The sequence below is a fragment of the Neolamprologus brichardi genome, chromosome 20 (genome assembly GCF_056152115.1).
Source record: "Neolamprologus brichardi isolate AB-2024 chromosome 20, ASM5615211v1, whole genome shotgun sequence".
In the NCBI taxonomy this organism is placed as follows: domain Eukaryota; kingdom Metazoa; phylum Chordata; class Actinopteri; order Cichliformes; family Cichlidae; genus Neolamprologus; species Neolamprologus brichardi.
In genome coordinates this window covers 13,749,742-13,767,874 of record NC_142123.1, presented here as the reverse complement: position 1 = coordinate 13,767,874, position 18,133 = coordinate 13,749,742, and the positions used below count along the sequence as shown (strand labels likewise).

The following is an 18,133-nucleotide window of genomic DNA, read 5'->3' as shown; positions in this document are numbered from 1 at the left end:
TGGGTTTTTATTTATTTTCCAAAATGAAATAGTTATGAGTGTAAATCAAACAACATTCAAGAAATATTAAGGCCACTAATATTTTGTTTTTAGTTAGTCTTTTTTTAAAGTAGAAAGTTTACACATACTATAAAATATAAATGTTCAAATAATTATCTCGTCTTAAAAATTAATTTATGAAGCAAAAATATAAGTCCTATTCATTTGTTTCAAACTTGGCTTTGGGGCTTTTTTTCAGCTTTTCCTAAAAAACTATGGATGATTTTCACAAATTAATCAGAACATTTAGATTGATTGCTTAATCAGTAGTTGAAGCATGCGAACTTAGTGTTAATTGTTTCGAGAGAGAAAAAAATCAGACATTACGCTTTCATACTGTTCTCAATTTTATATATGAATGAATGGAAACGATGCATTTTAATGTTTTATATTTTCACAATTATTCCGAGCTTCCCTGAAGCCCTTGAAAGCATCGTTTAATACGTAAATACCCGGCATGCACTTCGCCGTCGCCATTTTTCTTGTTGTGATTTGCGAGGTACGCTGTCTTTACAGTTCTGGAAAAGTCTCTGAGAGATTTTATTATTAATCTTGTATTTGAACAAATATCTTTTTAAGCTCATTTTGAAAACATGGCGCAGTACAAAGGCGCTGCCAGTGAGGCTGGCAGGGCCATGCAGCTCATGAAGAAGCGTGAAAAAGAAAGAGAGCAGCTGGAGCAACTAAAGCAGAAGATTGCAGAGGTTTGGAACTTCTCCCCCTTGATTATAACAAGTTCAATAATAGTTCAGTGTCAATGAGAGCTACTTTAGCCTTTTATAAGTGGTCAAAACGACAGAACGCAGTCGCGTAAGGCCGGCAGCAAAGCGAGTGAAGGACAGTGGCGGAGCCAGGAAATTGTCAGTGGGGTGGCCAGGATGGATCTGTGACGATTTTAGGGGGCATACATCTCTCATAAAAAATGTATTGCTATTTAAGCTCCTTAAACTACACGACGGTACAATATTTGAATCTAAGTAGTGGTGGCAAAGATCAAATGATATCTCTAACATTTTTTCTTATTTGTGCAGATAAAGTAACAAAGAAGCACAATACAAATGTAGCACCACTTATAGACAGTTGTACTGTCTATTACTACTGTGCTGAGTTTAGCTTATGGTGATCAGCAGTATTATGAGCTAATTTGCTGTGTCATCAAGATACACAGATACATAATAAAAAATTTTTTATGTAGTTCGATCCAGGTATTTATACACACAAAACAAACTACTTTACCGTTATAATAGCATAAAACATGGGAAAAAATAATTAAAATGAAAGATTTGTCCAAATTTCTGTTTCAATTCTAAGATTTTTGAGACAAAGGCTGTAAGGGCTCTCTGATCTGTTCTAATATTGTGACCACACCAGGATAACAACATGCCTGACCTGCTCTTCACTGAGCCTTCACTGTGTGTGTGTGTGTGTGTGTGTGTGTGTGTGTGTGTGTGTGTGTGTGTGTGTGTGTGTTTTCTCATAGGACAACATGGTCAAGTCCAACATTGACAAGAAGTTCTCGGCTCACTATGATGCTGTAGAGGCAGAGCTGAAGTCCAGCACAGTTGGTGAGTGTGTTGTGTTATATTTAGATTAGGATGATTTGTTTCTGGCATTCTTGCTTACTTTTTAATTTACCTGTTGTGGTTTTTGTTTGTTTCTTTGTTCTCTTAAATCTCTTGATCAGGTCTGGTGACACTGAATGATATGAAAGCCAAGCAGGAGGCGCTGGTAAAAGAGCGAGAGAAACAGCTGGCCAAGAAGGAGCAGTCCAAGGAACTCCAGCTGTGAGTTTTTCTTACTGATGCTCTGGGGCCTCTGTTACGATCCAGGATTCAGTCTTATCTGGTTAAATTCAAGGTTAACCCTGGGCGAGGAAAACAGCTGGATTTCCAGTAATTTAACAACAACTACATTTCCAGAAATTAGCGTCACCGTTCCCAGAAGATCAGCCAGACTTCTGGGCGTGGACATTTGGAGGAGGGTCTAAAGATTTTGTTTTTGCCCAACGAGCACACATGGACATAGATTCTTAAACACCACTTTATTACTTGATTCCTATTGTCTGCGAATGGTTTTACAGCAGTTTTATTCTATGAGCAACAATTAATTAATTATTAATCAATTAATATATGATCCTAACATCCTAACGCCTGTTTGTATTTGCTTACCTCATATCAAACTTGCATGTAGACTAAGCCTGCGTTTGAATTTTCTTTTAATATGAATTCTTTATTCTCTTAAACGGCACTGATGCTGCAGAAATAATTGATTGCTATCCATCAGATTCTCTCATGTCCTATTGATAGAGTTGTGATATTGATAAGTCTGTTGACTCACACAGTCAGTTTTGTTTTCTTTCTTCTGAATATAGCAGCTGTTTTCCAGTCTTATTGACCGGAGTAGTTAAAGTGCACATTTTTAATACTGTAACACTCCACAGTGGTTTTCCTCACACTCACATCGCCGTGTGAATTTCAGTTTCTATTATGTGTTTTACCTCGTCATATTTTCCTGCAGTATAATTTGGTCTTCTTTTATGAAATCAGTCGCTCTGCTGCGAGGATACTTATCCATATTTGCGATTAGTTAGATGCAACCAGGGTCAGCCCTGTCGTGCGAATGTGAAGGGGAAACGCTGAAATTAATGAGAGGATTACCCAAGTTAGGATAAGTGTATCCAGATAATGTAGCATCTGGTCTGTGGCTGATCTAACTCTCATTGGTGGTGTGGTGTGTAAATAGAAGAATAGAATAGAATAATCCTTTAATTGTCCCACAAGGGGAAATGTGGTTGTAACAGCAGCCAGAAAGACACATATACAAACAAACAGTACACAGGACACAGAACAGAAACATACACAATTTTTCTTAGATATTTACATTAAGGACAATGGTTACTATAAACAGAGTACTGTACAGTTATTAAATTAAATAAAATTAACTACAGATAAGAGGCAAACCAGGTTGTAGTGCGAATTGGTTGATTGAATTATTGCAGTTACAGCGCAGATGTAAACATCTGTGATTGTTGGGAGCAGTTTTGATTGTACAGTCTGACAGCTGCAGGGAGGAAGGACCTGCGGAAATGTCCTTCGTCATACAACATACAACACTGTAAAAAATGACAGATGCCACCACAGAGTCATAGAAGGTCTTTAAAAGCGCTCCCTGTACTCCAAATGACCTCAGCCGCCTCAGCAGGTAGAGTCTGCTCTGACCCTTCCTGTAAAGAGCATCAGTGTTGTGGCTCCAGTCCAGTTTATCATTCAGATGAACACCCAGGTACCTATAAGAGTCCACTATCTCAATGTCCACTCCCTGGATGTTCACCGGTGTCAGTGTGGTGGGTCTGCATCTCCAGAAGTTTACCACCAACTCCTTGGTTTTCCCGGCGTTGATCAGCAGGTGGTTCTGCTGACACCAGTCTACAAAGTCCAGAGTCCACTGTCTGTACTCTGTCGTCCTCACCTGTGATGAGGCCGACTATGGCAGAGTCGTCAGAGAACTTCTGTAGGTGGCAGTGTGGGGAGTTGATGGAGAAGTCTGCAGTGTAGAGGGTGAAGAGGAACGGTGCCAGCACAGTTCCCTGTGGGGCCCCTGTACTGCAGACCAACGTATCAGAGACACAGCCCTGTGTCCTCACATACTGTGGGCGTTCTGTGAGGTACTCCAGTATCCACTGGGACATGTGGTGGTCCACTCCCGATAGCTCTAGGTTGTCTCTCAGAAGTCGTGGCTGGATGGTGTTGAAAGCACTGGAAAAATCAAAGAACATGATCCTCACAGTGCTTCCAGGCTTCTCCAGGTGAGTCAGAGCTCGGTGCAGGAGGTAGATGATGGCGTCCTCCACCCCGATGCCAGGCTGGTAAGAAAACTGCAGCGGATCCAATGAAGACCTCACCAGGGGGCGCAGATGGTTTAGAACCAACCTCTCGAGGGTCTTCATCAGATGTGATGTCAGGGCTACCGGCCTGTAGCTGCTGAGGTCCTTGGGATGGGAGGTCTTTGGTACCGGTACCACACAGGAAGTCTTCCACAGCTGTGGTACTTTCCCCAGTGACAGGCTCAGGTTGAACAGATACCCTAGGATGCCACACAGTTCATCTGCGCAGCATCTCAGGAGCTTGGAGCTGATGCCATCTGGACCTGCAGCCTTCCGCACCTTGATCTTGTGAAGCTCGTTCCTCACTTGAAGTGCTGAGATAGAAAGAGTGGATTTTGGGGGAGGGGGGTGTATGTTGGACTCCCCAGAAGCCGGGGGTGGGTGTAATGACTGGGAGCTGAGAGGTGTGAAGTCCTGTGATGAAAGACAGGCAGGCCCTGAGGATGAGGGAGATTGCAGCAGGGGGGACAATGCTGGGGGAGGGGTGGGTGTTTGTTCAAACCTATTAAAATATTTATTTAGGTCATTCACCCACCCCAAGTCTCCTGCAGCCTGGGGAGTTGGGTTTTGTCCTGAGATTGTCTTCAGGCTGTTCCAAACCCCTCTGATGTTGTCCTGTTGCAGCTGCTCTTCCATCTTCCTCCTGTAGTTTTCCTTGCCTTGCCTTATCTTCCATTTCAGCTTCTTCTGGACAACTCTCAGCTCCTGTTTGTCTCCAGATCTAAAGACTCTCTTCTTCTCCTTGAGGAGAGCCTTAATTTCAGGATTTATCCATGGCTTGTTGTTAGAAAAACAACGTACCTTTTTGATGGGTACGGTGTTGTCCACACAGAAGTTCATGTAATCCGTAATGCAGTATGTGATGCTGTTGAGGTCATCCTCCAGAGGGCTGCAGAGGTTGTCCCACACAGTAGAACGGAAACAGTCCCTCAGGGCCTCTTCCGTCTCTGCCGACCATTTGCTTAATGTGCGTTTCACAACTGTTTCTCTGTGTACTAGAGGTTTATACACAGGCTGGAGATGAACCAGGTTGTGATCTGAGACCCCCAGGGGAGGGAGAGGTGATGAGTTGTATGCCTTCTTGGTGTTGGCATACAATAAGTCCAATGTTTTATTGTCTCTGGTGTGGCAGGTAACATACTGGGTGAAGGTGGGGAGAGTGGAGGACATGTGATGTGATTAAAGCCCCCAGAGATCAGGAAAAGGGCCTGAGGGTGCTGTGTTTGGAGTCTGCTTGTTACAGTGTGCAGGACCTCACAGGCTGCTGTAGTGTTAGCAGAGGGCGGGACATACACAGCTATCATAATGACGTGTGTAAACTCTCGCGGTAGATAGTACAGTCTCATGCTAACTGCTAGCAGCTCAATGTCCTTACAGCATAGCGTCTATTTGATAGATAAATGCCCAGAGTTACACCATCTATCGTTCATGAACACAGCCAGACCCCCTCCTCTCTTCTTACCACTCTCCGCTGTTCTGTCGGCCCGGATCAGATGAAAACCATCTATGTTTACGTGTGAGTCCGGAGTAAGCGCAGTTATCCACGACTCTGTGAAGCACATCAGGCTGCACTCCCTGTAGCTCCTCTGATGTCGGGTAAGAGCCGCTAGTTCGTCTACTTTCTTGGGGAGAGATCTCACATTCCCCATAATAATAGATGGAATCGCTGGCTGGTACCTCCTAACTTTACTGCGATGCCCGATCCCGGCCCGAGTACCATGTCTCTTCCTCCTCACCTCGTGGGGGATGTTGGCTTGCTCGGCAGTAGGCAGGGCAGCGGAGGCTCCGAGGTCTAACAGCTGATCCCTGCTGTAAACAATGGGAGGTCGGACCTCCACGCACTCTCCGGACACAAACGCCGTAAATAATGTAATAAAGAACACGATTGTCCATAGAATTCTGAGCATTGTGGGGGACAACAGTCCAAAAACAAAAACAAGAAACACAAGAACAACAAAGAGACAACTATTAAAGAGAAAAAAGGACTCGGTCAGGTCGGAGCTGCTGATACTGGCTGCCAGCTCGGAGCGGCGCCGGAAGTAATGACAGTAAATGTCAGAGAACCAGCTGTGGGGTGTCCTTTTGTGTACTGCTTAATGATGTGGTCTAAAAGGAAGCATTCCAGCAGCAGTGGTTCAAACTCTGCTCCCTCCAGAAGAGGTCGCCAAATGATCACATTTAAAAAAAAAAAAAAAATTATTTATTTATTTCCTTTCTTACTTTTAACCTTCTACTTGTGAGGTACCCACACATTTTTCAGGCTAATAATATTCATGCATTCTGGGAAATAATTGCTAAACATAAATACCAAACATTTAAATACCAGATTACAAAATTTGCTATCTTTGAGCTTTGGACTAAAAGTTGTGGAAGATGTCATCTGCATCACAGAAAATTGTGATGTACTTTTTTTGTTTTGTTTTATTGTTTACTGGCTTATCAAACTATTAAAATGGCCTAATTTACATTGATGGATAGTGAATGTAGTTCCTGAGTTCAGTTCTTCTGAAATGTATCTGATGTCTGTGTGTACATCCCATGGAAATTATTAGCTTTTTGGTAAGCAACACGTTACCCTTCTACTTCAGGAGCTTCCTCGCTTCAGTTATGTGCACCGTAATAATTTCATTTCAGCTGAATTGAAATCAATGTTTTCTTTTTTTAAACCTTGGCTGTTAGTCTCCGTGCAGATGAAACGGAAAGAATGCAGACTGTGCACCGACCTGCAGATCCTGTTTTTGAAATGTTGGGCTTCTTGGAAACAAACTCTTCTAAATTCTTGCTTTTAAAATTCTCACCAGATGCCTCACGTGTGTATTCTTACTAAGTTGGCAGTAATTCGGCATTTGTGAAGGAATGCTGCCTGATCATTAAATACAGGCAAGTTCGTTTTGGTCAACAGAAAGAACAAATTCAGTGCGTGTGTGTGAACAGTTTAAGGAAACTCTAAGCAGTCCCTCTAAGGACCCAAATAAAATGCAGATGAATAACACTCCTTGGTGCTGTCCAACCTGAATTGCGTTGCCAAACATATGAAACCTACAAGCAGCTTATCACAACGTGTAAACAGTAAATTTTCTTTTCTGGGCTCTAGCTCTGCTCAGCCAAGCTCAGCAGCAAATAACTGTATGACTGTATGTATTTGCTTTCACTGACACCCTCTTGTGTCTCGATGGGTCAATATTTATATTTTCTCTTCTCTTTCCAGCAAGCTCGAGAAGCAGAAAGAGAAAAAGAGAAAGGAGGAGCAGAAGAGGAAAATAGCCAGCTTGTCATTTAATCCCGAGGACGAGGAAGAGGAGGAGGAGGATGAAGAGGAAGAGCAAGACTGTGAGCATTCGTTCTGTTTGGGATGTTAAGGCCTCAGTCATCTGAAGCAGTTTTCTTTCTTCATCTGTGACTTTGTTTAAAATCTCTTCTAAATCTGTTAGATTAGGTCAGAGCTTTACTGCTGAAATGAACATGTTCAGACCGAGCCCTGCAGGGAGACTAAACTGAATTCCAGAAACGGCAGAGATCTCGTTATACTTGTTAAATGTTCATTTGAACTTGTTGATTTGTCGCTTCTCTTTGTGTGAACTATACAATTAGTTATACATCACTCCTTACAAGTCGTTTAGATCATCAGATTAGAGGGATTGATAATACTCAGTACTGCTGGCCAGACCCCACGTGTAAGCATAAGATTTATGTTAAGAGCAGCAGTGGTGCAGGAGCAGCCAAAGTCTTTTCTGTGTGTTCATACAGATTAAAGGTAACAAAACACCCCACTCAGAGATTTCGTCACCACCGTGAGGCAACAAGTGCAGACTGATGGTGGTGATCACAGTTATTTTCTTATTGCCAAATAAAATTCCAGAAAGATCAAAAGTTAATGTGCGAAAATCTTGAGCCACCCCTCAAAGATGGCCTCAGTTTACGGCTCCACAATGGGGTTTCAGTCATGATGGCCTTGTCTATCTTCATATATACAGTGACTTGGTTTGGTCTTTCTCATTAGAGATTGTAGGAGTCTTAATTAGACTTAGTGACTAACACAGTCTTGGATTTTAAAGTCTGCTTAATAAATGTGATTTTTTTTTTCTTGTACTGCTAAAACATAAATAATCTAGATGTCACATGATTTCTTATTGATCTTTGGTTTTGTCTTGTAGATCCAGTCAAGAAGAAAAAACTGGGGAAAAATCCAGATGTGGACACAAGTTTCCTGCCTGATCGAGACAGAGAGGTGAGGTGGCTGTAAATCACATTAACTTCATGAGCGTGTGATAACATAATATGGTTGCACTTCTGGCTATTCTTAGCTCCGCATGTATGTTCAGCTGTGCTCTATTTTACCTGGCAAGCTGCCAGACACTGCAAATCTTAAGAAACGCGAAGGCTAAGAAGTGATGAAGTAGCTCCACTTCACTGTCAGTTGTCCATGTCAGCAAAATAACAAACAGATTTCTGAATAATTGTAGCTCAAAAGTTAAGAGTCAATGTCACTGTTGATCAGTCGGTGGTGTTGTCAATCTTCTGTAATCTGATCTTCTTTAAATGTCAAACTTGTTTGTAAGTATTTTTGCTCCACTGATGGGCTTTGTGTACTCAGGAGGAGGAGAACCGGCTCAGAGAGGAGCTCAGACAGGAGTGGGAGCTCAAACAGGAGAAAATTAAGAGTGAGTATCAGGATTACAAAGTAAGTAATATGATCACTTTAATGCTGAATACAAGGAGGCAGGCAGGAGCTACACAATGATCCATTTTGGATGTTTTCCGTGAGGACAGTTGACACTTTCCTCAAAGTGAAGTGCCGACCAAAGTGTTTTCCCCTGAGCCCAGCATGTTTTTTAGTTCTTTGCAATGGGAGTGTCACTGTGCTAGTGGCAGTGTGACAAGGTGCTGTGCACATCGCTGTTTGCTCTGACCCAGCCGCCTAACCGTCATGTCACAACCTTTAAATAACAATGGGAACTGTTTTCCTCCTGAAATCCCCAGAGCCGTTGAATGAATGGCTCTGAAGGTCTCTATATTTGCACGCAGACTAGTACAATGAAAACGGTCAAAGTTCAACTGCCATGATCGCTGTGAGGCAGAACTCAACTCTTTTTTTTTGTACAACTTCACTGAACTCGTCCCACACCAGCAACCGCCACAGCCAAACTTTTCTCGGGCAGTTGGTACTCGATAAGACTCCTCCTTGAGCTTGAAAGCCCCCTTCACCTCTGGTGTCTACCATCTGGTTCAGGGATTACCACCACTACAAGTATTAGCCACAGCTCCATGCAGCCGCTTCAGCAGTGGAGGTTAGGAACACGGTCCATTCAGACTCACTGACCCTCAGAATGCTGTTGAAGTTCTGTCGGAGGAGCCACATCCTCCACCTTATTGTGGTGGAGCAGTTTGTGTATACTTGGATTTCCTAGAAACAATGTGGTTAGGTGCTTTTGCCTCAGGTAGTGTCTCCCAAGTCATATTAGTCCTGGGTGAGGGCCAGACAAAGAGTGATTCATAGCCAGGAACAATACTTATTTGCCAAGCTTTAGGAGAAGATAGCTCTTTATTGTCATTGGACAGTCATACCTAGTACAATAGTACAACGAAGTTGGAAAGCGTCCCACGTTGGCACTACACACAACACAGTAACTTAAAGTGGATTCTTTTAAAAGTGCAAGAAAGATATGACCAAAAAAAGGAATGACTTAATAAATAAATAAATAAAAGAATGAGTGAATGTTTATTGCACATTATTATTATTATTATTGTTGTTATGTTATTGCCCCCCAAAACAAAAACAAAACAAACAAAAACACCAGGGAGGTAGCCAATGAGGTCAGCTGTTAGCATTGAGCTAACAAAGCTATTGCCCTATTGTAAAGGTTTCCTTGAGTCTGTTTGTCCGAGACATCAGCAGCCTGAATCTCCTGCCAGACGGCAGCAGGTTAAACACCCGGTGTCCTGGATGTGTGCAGTCCTGTAGGATGCTGTACAGGTCCTTCAGGGAGGGAAGAGGATGTCCAATGATTTTTGGGGCCATATTAATGACCCTCTGTAGTGCTTTTTTGTGTGCCATGGTGCAGCTGGAGAACCACACACAGATGCAGCATGTCAGTGGAGCAACGGTAGAAGACAATCAGCAGCTCCCTCTTCACGTCCATTTTTCTGAGAATTCTCAGAAAATGGAGACACTGTTGGGCCTTCTTTACAACCACCAAGGTCTTTGAGCTTCACTGGATGTCTGTGTCTGCGTCTAGCCCGTGCGGTCCGGTCACGGAGACTAGACTCGCCCTCTTGTGGCCTCATAACCTGTAGAAGGTATTGCAGGGGCTGGGTGCAGTGTGCATCAGGCTGCAGGGCCCCGGTGATCTGAAAACGGACATCCTAATTAAAAAGTTGCTATTGCATTATTATGAAATCAGTGTGGCAGTACAGCAATGCGCAACCCTATGTCTCTCTAAATCTGTAATAACTGTGTACATCTGTGTCATCAGATGAAGAGATTGAGATTACGTTCAGTTACTGGGACGGCTCTGGACATCGGAAAACTGTCAAGGTAAAGATTGAACCAACTGGCACTGAGGTTTTTAAGGAGGAAAAAAAATGTTATCCGCACCGTGTGTTTCAACACTTTACACATCGGTTTCTCTCCTCATGCTTTTGTTTTCTCTCCGTTTGTGTATTTCTGCTTCAGATGAAGAAAGGTAACACCATTCAGAACTTCCTGCAGAAAGCCCTGGAAGTCCTCAGAAAGGACTTCAGCGAGCTCCGGTGAGTTTAGACATGAAAATAGGATCATTTTTGTTTTTCACTCAGACTGTTTGAGAATGCAGGTACTTACAAAAGTAGCTGCAGTTATGCCATACGAAAAGAAGGTACCATGGTGGGAGTGTTCATCACTACAGGCCATTATATAACTGAATGCGGCATCATCTGAAATTGACTCCGATGAGTAAAAGTAGAGTGAAGAAAAACAAACTAAGATGTTGTCTGTGTAAGGAAAAAAAGATTTTAGGGGAGTTTGAAAAGAAAAGAATATTTTCCATCAGCCCAAATAGAAGCTCTTCTGTAGTTTAGCCAAACAGTTGCAAAAAAGCTTTGACAGTGGTGTAAGTGCTGTCTGTAAGAGACCTCCTGCAGTGAACATCTGGCCAATTTCTGACTTGCCAGAACTGACTTGGCGCACATCATGTGTTCTTCTCAGTTTCTCCATCTTTTAACACTAGAGCGATAAACTGAAGCATTGCTGTCAGCCCCAGTGTTTTATTTCAGTTCCCATGGAGGCATTAAAAAAAAGGCACCTTGGAGTTAATGGATGTGACAAAATGATAAATGGGATTTTTTTCTACAGATCTGCTGGAGTAGAGCAGCTGATGTACATTAAAGAAGATCTGATAATCCCACATGTAAGTGCTGTGACACACCCAGTTAACTGCTGCCAAACTTTTGCTTAACTTTGTTTTTTCCCTTTTTTCCTCCCTCTCTTGTTTAAACACCTGTGCGCCATTCAAATTCACTTTGATAGTTAAGTGTGGTCGCACTAGTAGATTGTAATCGGAAAGAGAATTTTGTTTTTGATGTAAAGTTGTTTGTCTCCTTTTCTCCTTCAGCATCACAGTTTTTATGACTTCATTGTGACCAAAGCCAGAGGCAAATCAGGTAATCAGGCATCAACAGCTTCCACACTGTTGACATACAATATCCCAATTTCCTGCTACAGACGATAGAAAAGCTCTAATATAAAACATTTTTGTTGTGCTATAGAGTGTATATAAAAGATGAACCAAGCCACAGTGACATGTGACACAAAGGCCCAAAAATAAATAGTCCTTCATTAAACCAGAATGTTTTGTTAGAAATCAACTATGGTTTAGTGTTTATTAATCCTTGTTTTTAAACTAATAGCATTTTGTGTCATTCCTTTTTTACACAATATTTCATATTCAATTTAAAGTTAAATAGCACAGCTCGTCCAATTGCGATAAGTGGACGGGGGATTTGATTCTGGACATGTTTGTATGTTGTTGCTTTAGACTGCGGGTGTCTAAAGAGGAAAGCATGAGACCAGGAATATTGTCCGTATTTAGCTACCCTTAATCTGTTATAACTAGTGATGTGTCGGTCGCGAATGAAACGACTCTTAGAGCCGGATCTTTGAATGAACAATGCAAGCCGTTTTTTTCTCTCTCACCCTCTCTCGCACTTTTTTTCCGCTTCACTCCACACGTGAGCCTTGTGCTTTGCGCTGGGAGAGGGGGGGGAGGGGTGGTAGTTACACTCGCAGTAGCACAGGAACAGAGCAGGAGGGAAAGAGAGAGAAAGAGAGCCAGGGACAACAACGTCACATTAGAAAGGTATAGTAATCATCCACAACTATTTTCAGTTGCGGATGATAAAGGATTCAGAAGGTTTATTCATGCAGTGAATCCTATGTATGCAATTCCAAGCAGGAAAACACTCTCCCAAAAAATCATCCCAGGCCTATATGACAGAGAATGTGCATCTTTTTTTTCTTTTGCATATTTTAATATATATTTAATTGTGTTTTGGTTTGCAGTGTTTCGTGCTGTTTCACTTTAAATGTGTTTAAAAGGAAAAAGCTGAAAATTTAAATAGTTAAAAGTTGAAATGTAAAAAGTTGTTTTTTGTATTTTATAGTTTATTTATTACATTTTATGTGGAGTAATTAAATAAATGTATATTTACGGTGGCCCCTAGAGACAAAGCACGTACAAACTCCAAAACAAATGCAAATTCTGAAGCACAACAGAAGTGCTCCAGGATGCTAAGCTCAGTGTTGAGCTTTTGTTAACTAGTGGCTACACAAGCCAGGAAGTACCATCGACCAGATTTGGTGTGTGGTAACAGGTAAATGAACAGTTTTTAAAAATAATTTAAACATTCTTTTTGTGCATAATTTTATATTGTTGTTGATAATAAATTAATTAAAGCAACAAAACAACCTGAAGAGCCGGTTCGGCGCCGAGAGAACCGTTTCTCTAAAAAGAGCCGGAAATCTCATCACTAGTTATAACATTCAGGCTTCATTCTAACAGTCTCATTAATCACTGCACTTTGATAGTCTAAGGAGCTTGGAAACAAAAGCAGAGAGTCCCTCCACCAGCCCTATAGGGGTTAAATCTGGGCCCATGGGGGATGTTATAGTCTCTGTAATATCACGAGACAATTATGTGTCGGAAATTCTTTCTTTCTTAAATGCCTCATGCTTCTTAGTTTTCTGCTTTTTCACCCAGTTGATATTTCTTCTCCACAGGCCCTCTGTTCAGCTTTGATGTCCACGATGATATCCGATTGGTCAATGATGCCACTGTGGAGAAAGATGAGGTGAGGGGGAAAAACAGTTTATGGGAAACGGTTTCCTTTTTTTAGCTGATTAGAACTATTCCTAAAATACTCAAAAAAAGAAATGTCATAAGTCTGTTTCTACAGTTGCTTTGATTAAAAATACTCATAAGAAAGATGAAATATTTGTGTATCTGATACAGGAAAGGGAGTTTATAAGATTATAGAGGAATGAACAGAAAGACTGTGATATTGAAGTCAGACACAAGCCGAGATCAGAGAGAGAGAGCAAACAGAAGAAACAAGGCCTCTGACAGTGCGCTACATGTAGGTAGACTGAAAAAATTAAGCAAGCATCAATTCTGGACCAAAATGGAGATAAAATGTAAAACTGACACAGAAATAGGCACAGACACACACTGTTAATTGGACTGATACATCAGTGTCGGAGTCTAAAAGTATCACAAGTCACTGAATTCTGATTGTAAAATGTGAAAACACCATTAATTTAATAGTTTACTGTCCTGTGCAAAGTCTAACTTGAAATGAGTCAGTCTCTTCATCATGTATTAGTAGGATTTTCTTTCTCTTCACTGAATTTAGAAGGATAAAAATCCTTTAAAATGTCCTAAATTGTCCTCTTTGACAGGAAGAATGTTGAGTAGTTTGCAGTTGTGTTTTCAGAGTTTGAAAACAGATTTTGCTTACCCAGAAATCATCTTTACACTGACACGAATGTAGAAGAAACCAATACCACACCCTAGAGCCACGTTTGGACTTGTTGACTTGCCAAGCATATGGGGCTGAGACACATGGGTCCGATCCACTATGTACCCACAAACTGAGCAGTGGGGGTCTGATGTCATATGGATTGTGTATTTTTGAAGGCTTTGGAGGTCTGGCTGTCCTGACTGGTTTTAGAGACAGAAATGTCTGAATATCTCTGTAAAATGTATTCTCCATCCATGCTGTATTGTGAAAACAAACAAAAATATTAAGCGCGGCTTTGCTCTTTTACCTCAAGTCTCATGCAGGGAAAGTGGTGCTGAGGAGCTGGTATGAGAAGAACAAGCATATCTTCCCTGCTAGTCGCTGGGAGCCATACGATCCTGAGAAGAAATGGGACAAATACACGGTAAGAGTCATTTCTGCCAAGCAAAAATTAATCAGCTGGTTATTTCCCCAGTTTCATTTTAAATTGGAGTCTCGTTGGCTCTGTGTGGCCTCACCACCAACGCTGCAAGCAAAGCTTTGAAGCTGACCCAGCTTTTCTCAGGTTCATCATTAACTGCAGGTGGAGCACCAGAATGCGAGGCAGAGGGGAGAGATGACTGGACCTCATTATTCTAATATATCTTCCATGTGTGCAGTTCAGTTTCAGTTTAGCTGTATTTATATAGTGCTGTTTCACAGTGACAGTCATCTCAAGGCGCTTCTATATGGGACATAAAAGCCCCACAATATTAGAGAGAAAAACCCCAAATATTGGATTACCTGTGAAAAGCAGGATGGGAAGAACTCCCTTTAAACAGGAAGTGACCCTGAACCAGGGTCAGACAGGGCCAGCCATCTGCTGAATGAGGTGAGGAGAAAGGAAAGACCAAAATGAAGAGCACAGTGAGACAAGAGTTAATGACATTCAGTGCTGGCAAAAGCACATGAGGAGTGAAAAGAAGAAGGTACATGTATACTGCTCAGTGCATCATGGGAAATCTATGAGTGTACCTGGCAGTCTGATCCTGTGGCATCCCTATAAGAGCATAATAAAGGGGAACATCCAAGGTCAGAGCAAGCTGCTCTACATGAAAGCTGTGGTACTGTAGCTGTGGCCTGAGTTATGAGCAGGGTTTTAAAGTTGCTCTTGGATTCAATGATGAGTCAGTGAAGAGAAACAGCATGGGAGAAATATAATGATATTTCTGTTCCCTGCGTCAGGCTCATTGCTGCGTGCTGACAGGATGATTTGTGGCTCGAGTTTTCTTTGTAATTGTTCAGAGGGATGCTGGAAGGAAGTCCAGAGCTTTGTACTGTCACATTGTAACTGAGAAGATGCTTTTCATTGCAATTGCAATTGTTAAGCACATATATTACAAATGTGGTGAAACTTTAATGAGCACCTCTGGGACTCTGCTCTGCAAGCTGCATGGTACAGCTTCTTCCCTCATCAGTGCTTTCTTACACGAGCCGGCTTCAGAGCAGTGAGGTCTAACCGCTGGTTTCAGGCTGACTTTTCATGGTTCTGGAAACTCTAGTAGTCCAAGAATAAAAGGCTGCGAGGCTGGAAATGAACATAATCAGAACTGCTTTAACCTCCTAGGACCTGGCATCCACATATGTGAACATCACATTTTGGGTTATTTAGACCAAAATACTAAATCTTGCTCTGCAAGGGCCTGATATCCACTTACGAGGACATTATACTGCCACTGTTTTATCTAAATTCTAAACAAATATCCTCATATGTGGCTCTCATTTTTCTTAGAAACAGAAATCAGGTAATTCTTTGTTTTTACATTCATCAGGTCCCAATCATCCCAAACAGGCACGTGCAGAGGGGGGGGCTAGAGGGGCTTGAGCACCCGCCCCTTTCCTGATGGGTGCCCAAAGTGCCCTTTTGTTGAGGCAACTTTTTAAAAAAAATTATTTATTTATTTTTTAATGTGTGTGTGTGTGTGTGTGCGGAGTCCTGTCTGTGCCCCTCAGCAATAATATTTAACTATTAATCACAGTTTTGCTAAATCAAAGGATCTGGCTTGCATCAGTCACATGATCACATTTAACCAATGATCGCTCTTGACGGCAGAACGCGCTGGTTACGAGCCGGGAACGAGCTCACAAAGAGCACGCGCATTTTTTGCGGTCTGGAGCTGTAGGAGAAACACAAATTAACTCAGAGACACAGACTTACTATATTTCTTCCATACAGACTGATGCGACAAAACCAGTAAGTAGGTGTACAGCGTACACTGTAGTGTATAGCACACAGGAGTATTAGCTTATTACGTACACGTTGGTAAGTTGTCTTGTTGCAACTGACAAACGGAAACAAACGAGCGTGCTGTGTGTGCAACAGCGCGACAAACATTACCTGTCCTTTTATTAAATGCACAAGTAGTGCTGGTCATAGCTGCTGGCTACCTGGGTAAGGCTGTCATGGGTCTGTAGCTCTGTCCACCGTTTTAGGGAACATATTTAGTTTTAAAGTAAGTTTCCGGGCTTTTCCTGCCTTTCTGGAGGGATTATATTTCACTAAAAACGATCTAATATGCATGTCCACATAATTATGCATTATTATAATATATTAAAAAACACACGCTGTATTTTAAAGAACATACATTAAGAAGCAGATTATATTAGATTTACATTTTAAATAAGACAAAATTTGGATTTTACAGCAGTAAAATTATTGTATCTCTACAGTTTAAAAATGTAATAAGCTTTGCCCCTGCACAGAGTGGATAGTGAAACAAATGGAATCATCATAAATACATTATTTCATATTTATTACTTCCCCCTCCTCATTGCTTTATTATTGTAGCTCTAGTAATAAATAATAATGTAAGGATTCTGGATCAGCACAGTGATGCCCATAGTATATACAGTATTCTGAAGAAGGTCTAAAATGTCACTGTGTGTGCGTGCATGTGTTTATTTTATGTATATGGATTTTTTAAAATTATTACTCATGATATAACATTGTCCAGACATGGCTGGTAAGGACATGAGGAGGAAACAGTAGGCGCTGTGTGAGGCTACTAAAGGCAGTGCTATAACATTTTTCTGTCATCATTTTATTATAGATTAAGTGCAAGAGTTGTTAGGTGTGGATAATTAGATTATAGTTTATTGCAATAGAAAGTTGTGCCTTGTTCTCAGATAGACAGCAAGTGGAGAGTGATATATGAAATGATGGGATGGAAGGAAGAAGAGAAGCAAAGAGTGATTCACAGGCAGAGCCGAGTTTATTTCTCACAGTTTTTTGTTGCCTTATGGTTCCAAGCGCTGTCACCAATCTTTGCATTTTGTTATTATCTCATGATACTTGTTTAATCAGCTACCATCTCTCCTATGGACTTTTTAATGTCTACAGTCTCAGATCAACACAGCCCTGCCCTTCCCATATTAGATTCTTGATGAATGTGTGTTGTTGTTATTCAGCCAGGTTCAATGTGCCCCTTTTTAACTTTGAGCATCCGCCCCTTTAAACCTCTTTGCACGGCCCTGATCCCAAATATCAAAGAGAAATTAAAAATGCTTGCCATGAAAGAGTTTGGGTCTTAGGGGGTTAAAAATGAGCAAAATTCTGTAATACTTTAAATAAGCAGCTGTTTCAGCTTATTTAGATATTACTTTATCATTGATTATTAGTGAGTAAATAGTTTATTGACACTCCAATGACTGGATGACTGTTTGCAGTGGGAATAGGGGAAAAGCTCAAGTGTTTGTTGAGCATCTAGTGGCCTTTTGCGGTATTGCACAAGGAGATTTTTTTATTCTTATTTGTTTTTCATTGTTTTCAGCCTCAGGACCTGGAAAAAAAATATGGCAGTTTGATGAGGAGCATGCATGATACACTCTATCTAATCAGCGTGTTTGTATTTGATTCTTTTGGCGTTACATAATATTTTTTTGTTTTCCAGATCCGATGAGACGCCGATGCTCCATCGCTATGTCCGGTCCTCAACGCAAATAATTGCTACTTTCCATCTTTACTTGTTCTATTATTTGTTTTAATGTCAGTATTTCTTTTCAACATTTGATTGGTTTTATTTTGAAAAACAACATTTTTTGTGTACATAGTTGATTACTCCTAAACCTTTGTTGGAACATCTGCTGAATAAAATGAACCTGGCTAACACCTCAAAGGTCTTTGGTGAAATTTGTGCGATGACTTGTTTTTCCTCACCTGATACTTAGGTTTAATAGAGC

At 41.3% G+C, this 18,133-nt stretch overlaps 1 protein-coding gene across 1 annotated transcript; it reads left to right on the top strand.

The window, feature by feature from the left end:
• Nucleotides 1–515: 515 nt before the first annotated feature.
• Nucleotides 516–18,069, top strand: fam50a (family with sequence similarity 50 member A). Its single transcript, XM_006785259.2, has 13 exons — nucleotides 516–743; nucleotides 1,520–1,604; nucleotides 1,724–1,823; nucleotides 7,131–7,252; nucleotides 8,077–8,150; nucleotides 8,517–8,583; nucleotides 10,396–10,457; nucleotides 10,596–10,672; nucleotides 11,253–11,307; nucleotides 11,512–11,560; nucleotides 13,176–13,246; nucleotides 14,229–14,339; nucleotides 17,845–18,069. Exons 1-13 carry the CDS (start codon nucleotides 633–635, stop codon nucleotides 17,851–17,853), a joined length of 993 nt encoding a protein of 330 aa, XP_006785322.1. The 5' UTR covers nucleotides 516–632; the 3' UTR covers nucleotides 17,854–18,069.
• The last annotated feature ends 64 nt before the right edge of the window (nucleotides 18,070–18,133 follow it).

Excerpts from the sequence above, each read along its gene's own strand:
- fam50a (XM_006785259.2), top strand. The coding sequence starts at position 633 with ATGGCGCAGTACAAAGGCGCTGCCAGTGAGGCTGGCAGGGCCATGCAG. Across the intron at positions 1,824-7,130 it reads CAGTCCAAGGAACTCCAGCT|CAAGCTCGAGAAGCAGAAAG; the intron begins GTGAGTTTTTCT and ends TTCTCTTTCCAG. Across the intron at positions 8,584-10,395 it reads CAAACAGGAGAAAATTAAGA|ATGAAGAGATTGAGATTACG; the intron begins GTGAGTATCAGG and ends CTGTGTCATCAG.